Source organism: Gopherus flavomarginatus, chromosome 19, assembly GCF_025201925.1.
Source record: "Gopherus flavomarginatus isolate rGopFla2 chromosome 19, rGopFla2.mat.asm, whole genome shotgun sequence".
In the NCBI taxonomy this organism is placed as follows: Eukaryota; Metazoa; Chordata; order Testudines; family Testudinidae; genus Gopherus; species Gopherus flavomarginatus.
In genome coordinates, this window is record NC_066635.1 from 20,870,421 (window position 1) to 20,878,571 (window position 8,151).

Genomic DNA, 8,151 nt, shown 5'->3' on the forward strand with positions numbered 1-8,151 from the left:
ATGTAGAAGGGCAGGGGGGAAAGATTAAAGATTTATTTCGTCATGCATTTTCCATTTGAGCATGCAGCAATATGTTTGCTCCTGTGAATATAGAAAGGTGGTAGATTTCAGTACTTATCTGGGTCTTGCTACTGGCCATTTCTAAAAATAAATCCACAATGGACTTATTTAATTGAAAATCAGATGATTTGGGGCAGGATGCTAAAGAAATCGGCAAATAAAAGTTTCTGAAGCACAGTAGGATGTACAAATACATTTTAATTTCTTTAACCACTTCACTTATATCTTTGACATTAAAAGTCACTCTGTTTATGCAAATAGTTCTCACTCAAATTAATCCAGAAGAAAAAGAGGAAGAAGAAGAAACTGAGAATAAGGGAGAGAGAGATCACAACTTATCGACTAAAGAGATATTGAATCTAGCAGAAGAAACAGAAAGGTACTAAAAGAGAAGAGTAAGGAGGCTGTTTCCAAAGCACTTTAGATCTCGGGAGGCAATGTATTAAAGTACAGTTCAATATGTTAATAAGAATGGCCATATTGGGTCAGACTAATGGTCCATCTAGCCCATTATCCCATCTCTGAGAAGTGGGCAGTGCCAGATGCTTCAGAGGGAATGAACAGAAAAGGGCAATTTTGAGTGATACTCTCCTTCAATGCTGTAGTCTAATCCCATCTTCTGGCGGTCTGAGGTTCAGAGATACCTGGAACATGGGGTTGCATCAATCTTCTGTTGCTTGCCTTCATGTGTTATATTTAAATGGGACTGTTTTACATTTGACTATTGCTCACTTCCTCCTACCTGTATTTTACCAACTTCTTTCCTATCCCCTTTATGAGGGTATAGAGATCCCCCTTTAATAAATTAATCCCTAATGGATGTCTGCCCGAATTTTGTGCTCCTCCATTCCTGTTGGCTTTCCCCCAACCCTTAGTTTAAAAAATCTCTACAGCCTTTTACATTTTACATGACAGCAATCTGGTCCATTTTGGTTTAGGTGGAACCCATCCTTTGTGTATAGGCGCCTCCTTTCCCAAAAGTTTCCTCAGTTCCTAATAAACCTAAAACCCTCCTCCCTACACTATTGCTTCATCCATGCATTGAGACCCTCCAGTTCTGCTTGTCTCTCTGGCCCTGTGTCTGGAACTAGAAGTATTTCAGAGAATGCTACTGTGTTATAGCAGATTCTGTGCAGGTAGCAAGTTGTCCCCCTCCATTATCCAGAACATTACTTCTGACCACTGTTTATTTCTGGAGTACACGCCTGATTTAAATAATTCCTGCTCCACGTATGATTCCACCATTGTAATGTTTGATAACAATCATTCAGGACTTGATTCTCATTTAAATTAAGGGCCCTTTATACTGGGCCTCAAGGGGGTTATAAATGCTTAACATCTGAAACACTGCAACTTTGTGTTGGTGGATGAGAACCTGAGAGTGAAACTGACTATAAATGACGGTAAAGCTGCCAGGCCTATTTCACCAGATATGCGAAACAAGAAGTAAATACCATGAATGGTGAAAAATAAATTAGATATTTAAAGTAAATGTTCTTTCAGTTTTAGTAATCTTGAGTAATTCCAGTAAAGAAATTGTTTGTTCAGAACATAAACTATTTAGCTTGACAGTCTCCTTTTTAATCTGTCATTCAATAGGGCTCATTCTACTCTTGATGATCTCTTAGAAAAAATTCTCCAACCAATTCCGGAGGATTATGAAGTCCAAGGAGAACCTCGGGAATGCCTTGTCAGGTTAGGAGATAATGGATATTTCATTCATAAGTATATTGTACTTTTATTTTGTGCATGAGCCTTTGCTGGGCCCTCTAGAAAGCAGATTGTCATTCTGATGGCAGCAATGCCGTAAAGAACTTAGCAGGAGACATCAGGATTTGGGACTCTCACTACTAGACCTAGAGAGAAGGGACTGTGTTATTAAGGTAGTCTCTCGTAGGTGGAAAGTAAAAGTTGCCAGTAGCTGTGAAAGGGCATGGATCATCTTTCTAAAATCTGGAGTGACCTGCCACATTACTAGAGTTTCAAAAAATAGAAAAGAAGAATATATATATAAAGAGAAGAGCCATGAAAGTTCTTTAGATTAAGGGATTTTATAAACAGAATGTTCTGATGAAGGCAATCATTTGTCAGTACAACTTGGGAAATAATTATGAAAATGGCAAATGTCATGGAAATATAGTTTAAAAAAGACTTTATGTGTGCCTCAAATAATCTTTTCCCCCTTGTTAGCACCAGTGACCAGAGCCTAGCACATGCTGTGATAGTTGTAAGCAGTTCTCAGAAGATTCTGCCCCCTCCTTATCAACTGTTAAGTGTAATAATCACTCCTACAATACAACTCCATTTTGGAGTCAAAGGCACGCACACAGTCCCATGTGGATGCATATTAATTTGTTTGGCATCAAAATTTCTCTGCTCACACAGTCCAAATATCCTGATGGAAAGGAAAGAAATTGATAGGGGTGCAGGTAGGGTTACTTCAGATATGTCATTTAGATAGAGGGCCTGATCCAAAGCCCATGGGCTTTGGATTGCTCCTATATAATATCTAAGGTTTCAGGCATCTGCTGAGAGAAACCAAAGTCAAATACTGTATGGTGTCTACCTGCCGCTGCCTGCTGCTGTAGTACACATCTGACTTAAGTGATAATTCCTGATCCTCAGCAGAGAGGGTGGAGGATCACTGGAGTCTGATGGTAAATGTAATGCACAGCTGCAAACTGATCTCCTGGCTCAACACAGCAGAGGACAAGAGCAAAAAGCAGATGCTTAGTTGTTTCAAGGACTTATATATTAATGGTCTTTATTCAACTTCCCTCAAATAAAATATAAAATTGTGACTTGAAATACAAATCTCTGTCACTGAAGGGCAACAAACCTTAAAGATCAAGAAGCTGATGAAATGAAGAGTGGAATAGAGAAAAGTGGCACCAGGGCAGAAAGCAGAGAGACCGAAAGCTGTGCAGGGAATACTGAAGGTCTTTCTTAATCTGTAAAGCTATAATATACTGTGCTTGGCAATGACTTGTTTATTATCCTGGCAGCCATGAGTTTATTAGTAATAAATATCTTGCACTGAACAAGGCTGTTAGCTATTGTTCTCTTACTGATTTCTTTGCCCTTTGGAGAACACTGATTCCAGTTCTGCCCCAAGTTTTTAGAACAGAGGAAGCTGCTTTGGAGTAAAATCCTATTTTATTATTAAGCTTTGATTTTTTCCAGTGTTGATCAAAGGTAGTTAGCCTGACAGCCCATTGCTCTCTTGAGTTAAAGAACTGCTTACATGTGGGTAGTGAGAGTGCAGCTTCCCACACTGAGCTATCAATGTGTTTTGGAGGAGCTGTGGTCTTACAGTGTCCATATCCCATTTAATCTGCTTAGGCACATTAAGGCCTTCACATTATAAAGGCTTTCAGTTACTATTCGTGTGAGTTGGGGTTGAACATGTGACTTCCACACTAACACTACCATGTCCCAGAGGGTTTGGCTACACTAGAATAAAACACCTCTGGCTGGCCTAGGAGAGCTGACTCGAGCTCACGGGGCTATAAAATTGTTCCCTAGACGCTTGGGCTGGAGCCCTGGCTCTGAGACCCTAACATCTACACTGCAATTTTTAGCCTCATAGTCTGAGTCAGCTGACCCATGCTCAAAGACACAGTGCCATGGGATTTTATCATGGTATAGATATACCCTAATCCATCAGTCCCCTAGCCTGCTCCTTCTCCTTTCTTCTCTCCTACTAGATAGTGCAGGGGAAGGCAACCTATGGCACGGGTGCCGAAGGCGGCACACGAGCTGACTTTCAGTCCAGGGGGCTCTGTATTTTAATTTTATTTTAAATTAAGCTTCTTAAACATTTTAAAAACCTTATTTACTTTACATAGAATAATAGTTTAGTTATGTTATAGACTTATAGAAAGAGACCTTCTAAATGTATGACTGGCACGCAAAACCTTAAATTAGAATGAATAAATGCAGACTTGGCATGCCACTTCTGAAAGGTTGCCCGACTCCTGAGTTAGAGGTAGGGGAGGAGAGGAGTTGATAAGGAGGACATACTTTCTTCATCAGGGGAAGGAGTCAGATCAAAGGAGCTTCCTTTGCTTTATATGCCTCTTAAAGGCATAGTGGCCTTCCATTGAGTGGTGCTTGTGGCACCTTGCTGCTGCTGCTGCTGCTGCTAACTGGCTTGTACTATCCACACTATCTTATGTAAGCTCTTTAGATTAGGAAGAAACAGCTACCTTTTACCATGTGGTGACAGCATGGCAGCTGAGGCACTGTAGCTGTTTGTGTTACCCTCCCCCAGTAACGACAGGCCTGCCAGTCAGTCAATATGGGAAGAATGAATTAGGTTCTAAAATGCAAGAGCTAATTTGAAAATAAAAAACAATTGGGGTTTTACTCCAGTGGAGCTTCCGCTAGTCAAACAGTGTGACTAATAATACTCCTTAGCCAATCAGAGTTCCTGGATTTGAGTTTGGTTGTTGCGAAGCAACCACATAATTATTAGTCCAGCTGATCCTCAGCCAGGATACAAGGAACTGCATAAATGAGAGAAGCGGGTAGGAATGGTAGTGACAGGGAGCATCCCTGTACTCTGGCTGTCTTAGGCAATTGCATTTGAGTATAATCCTCCATAAGTCTAGATCTTTATTGGAAACAGTTAAAAAAGATTCCCTGGAATTTTACAACTAGTGAGTAATGTCAGATTAGACAGTAACTCTTTCCTGGTGTTTTCATTCTTTATCTGTTAAGGGAACTTCATTTAAAATGAGGGAAGTTGGTAGGTTTGCATTTGTTATTGTATAAACAAACATGGTAGAATCCTAGGGTCTCACTGCAAAAACAGGCTAGTGCAGTCTTAAGGTTATTGTCCTTGACTTTCAGAAGTGACTTGTGATTCTGAGTGCTTAGCATGAGATGACTTAAAGGAGCCTGATGTTTGGAGAGTGGATGCTGTGCTTTCAAGTTGAGGACCCAAAAATTGGAGTTTCCCAAATAACTAGTCAGTTTTGAAAATGTTGGCAATATATGTAAACACACAAATCTGGAAATGAAAGGGTTAAATTCTAACTTTACATGTGTGTTAACAGTCTAATACAATTTCAATGGGACTACTCCTGCAGGAGTTAGGTTGGCAGAATCAGCCCCTGACTTGTTCAGTGCTGCCAGGAATGTTTTCCCCAGCAAATGGTTCTGCAGAGAAGGTACCTGTAAAAGCACAGTAACAGATAGCTGCTGGTTTCTGAATACAGCCAGCTTAATGGACCCATTTAAGGGATTTGTAGCAGCAATCTCTGCAGCTTTTTTACATGCTGACAAAAAACCCCAAAGCTTTCCTAATGAAGTATTGTGGTGGTAGGGTGGGTGTGTTCTTATTGCTTCTGTACTTGTTTACTTCCTTTCTAGTTACAAATCCTGAGGATCCAAAACCCAGTTTATGGCAGCGGCTGCCTTGGCCTTCTCCATTCAGGTAAACCTCTATTAGATATTTGTATGTGTGAAAGTCAGTGGTTCTGGTGGTACCACAAATATGTGCTCCACTATACTTTAGCTAATACAGTTGAAAGACAAAGAAGTTTCTCAACGTAATGTTTGGCCTAGGGAGCAAAATAAATGGGCTCAAAACCTAGCACAATTTGGAGGTTTATGTTAAATTCTGCCCTAAGGCCAAGAATCTCAACAGTGTTTAGGGGCCTAACTCATTGATTTCAACTCCCATTGGGAGTTAGGTGCCTAAATACCTCTGAGGATCTGGGCCTGAGGTAGTGCCTATGCAAACCAAATTGGCACGTGAGTCAAAAGTGAGAGAATTTGCGCATTCTTCTTTTACTGCATGTGCTAGGTGTACCTTTTGTTCCAGCACTCTGGAGCCAGAGATAGTGCTTTAGAATCTCATTCCCATCATTGCTTATGAACTGCATATGCAAGAAAAATGTATTTTTTGTTTAATCTAATTTTTTTTATTTCAGGGTAATTGTCCTGGATCAGAGCAGCGCACCTAAGTGATCAAAGTAGATAGCATATAAACCTTCAATAAGTTGTTTGACATCTTCCTCTTATACGGTACCTATTTCTGTGATGTGCAGTGCTGTTTACCAAATAACTGTAAGACTGCTTCTCAGACTTCCTTTAATTGTAACAATCGATACAAAGAGACTGAATGGTTTGCTCTCCAGGTACATCTGGTATATTAAGTTTTGGTTCATTTTTATTTAGCAATCGCTTATAAATGAGAGGCAGCATTCTGAATTATGCTGTAAAATGGAATTGTTTTCCAAATATAACTGTGCCTGTTAAGCCTTCTGCACCTTTGTTTTCTCCCTAGCATGCACGCTAGCTTTCATAAGTGAAAGCGTTTCTTGCTTTGTTGCATTATGCAGTTTTTGTTATTGACAAAAATTAGTCTCTTTAAATTGCTGCTGCTGCTCTTGCTCTCGTTAGCTTTTCAGTGCCAGGGAGTGGAACGTAATGTTACAGCCCACGTGTGCTTTTTGCTTCGTTTGCTCATTAGATGTGACAAGGTAATTTCTTGTTTTCTTATTTTGTGGAATTCTTGTGATATAAATTGAACTGACTGAAATGATTTAGAGGATTTATCTTCGTGGAAAAGTGAATGACTGAGAAAAAGTCAGTACTCTGAAGGCAGCATAACATACACTGCTAGCCTCAGGCAGCGATGTGTGAATAAGTGGTTGATAGTATCAAGACCTCTCTTATTTAATCAAACCATGCCTCTACTGGACCTGATCCAAAGCCCATCCAAAAAAAGAGTCCCACTGATTTAATTGGACTTCCAGCCAGGTCCTAAATGGGCACAAGTACTTTAGAATTGAATATCTGTTCTACAACACTACTCTGGTGCAGTAACCCTGTGAAGTTTAGAGCTGCTGCTGGTCACTTCAGCGTAAATATTGTGCCACTTTGTGTTAGGTTTTCAGCTGCACATGCTGTTATTGTGCACTTCATGAGTTTCTTCCCTGATTATGGTGAGATACAATGCATGCCTGTAGCCGTTACATGGGTTTACTTATCTGAATGTTAACAATACTAATAAAAGTCTTCTGAGTTTAGCATGCTGCAAAGTGGTATTTCTTGCTACCATTTACTGCCTTATATAAATGTATGTGTGTTTTAGACCATACATTTGGCTAACTTTTCAGTTCTGAGCTATTTCTGAAAATAATAATCAATAATTACCTACCTCATATATAGCGTTTTTCATTAGTAGATTTCAAAGCCTTCAAAATCTTTGTAATGACTTTCTCTGCACAATCCCCCTGGGGGGCAGGGCAGGGATGTTATCCCATTGTACAGTTGGGGAACCGAGGGGCAGAGAGGTGAAGTCACTCAGCTAGCGTCACACAGGAGGTCTATGGTGAAGCAGGAAATTGCACTTATGTCTCCCAAATCCTAGTGCCCCACACACCTGATAATCCTTACCCAGACTTTGTCAGATTTTGTTGGTGTTCTTTTGGTGAGCTCTTTTGAGGAAATGAAGTCCTTAATCCAAGCTGATACCATGAGGTTTTCTTCTCATTCATAGTAATGATACTGACAGAACCAGCAACAGTGAGGTCATGGTTTCCAAATCTGCATCCTGAAATTGTAGTTTTGTTGTAGGCACAATTCCATGTTTCACTCAGTGGTGCTCAGTGCACTGCATGCAGTGATCTCTTGATCTCTTGTGCATTACATAATTATTTTTTCATACATTTTCTGTGGTAGGATTTTCTGCAGATGGGCTAATTTCATTAACTTTTTTACAAACACTCCAGTTTTCTATGTCTAAATTCTGTGCCCTGACTTGGGTTATGTGCTGCTGGTGCAAGACTTGGTATGTGTCTACATGGGACTGTGGAAGGCATCATAATCTGTAGCAATCTGCCACCGGATCACGAATGGACTATAGTGACAAATGGTGCAGTGTGAAATCCTGTTGTTGGTGGGCTGTACCCACTCCTGACAGATACCAGTGGGTATTTGTCTCTCTTACTCTTTTACAGCACATGTATAAATTAACATGCAAATAAAACCTCATTGAATTGAAATTGTGAAAGGCACAAAAAAAAAAAATGGGGTCGTGAACCAGAATTGGCTACTAGATCTGTATGCAGCAGGAAT

At 40.1% G+C, this 8,151-nt stretch overlaps 1 protein-coding gene across 1 annotated transcript in view; it reads left to right on the forward strand.

The window, feature by feature from the left end:
• TEX14 (testis expressed 14, intercellular bridge forming factor) overlaps positions 1-7,100 on the forward strand; it is a 79,400-nt gene extending 72,300 nt beyond the window's left edge. The window contains exons 28-32 of the mRNA XM_050928764.1: positions 322-439; positions 1,660-1,755; positions 2,890-2,999; positions 5,437-5,500; positions 6,000-7,100. Coding sequence (XP_050784721.1) covers positions 322-439; positions 1,660-1,755; positions 2,890-2,999; positions 5,437-5,500; positions 6,000-6,036 — 425 coding nt within the window. The 3' untranslated portion in view covers positions 6,037-7,100. The remainder of the gene's footprint in view (positions 1-321; positions 440-1,659; positions 1,756-2,889; positions 3,000-5,436; positions 5,501-5,999) is intronic.
• Positions 7,101-8,151: the final 1,051 nt, after the last annotated feature.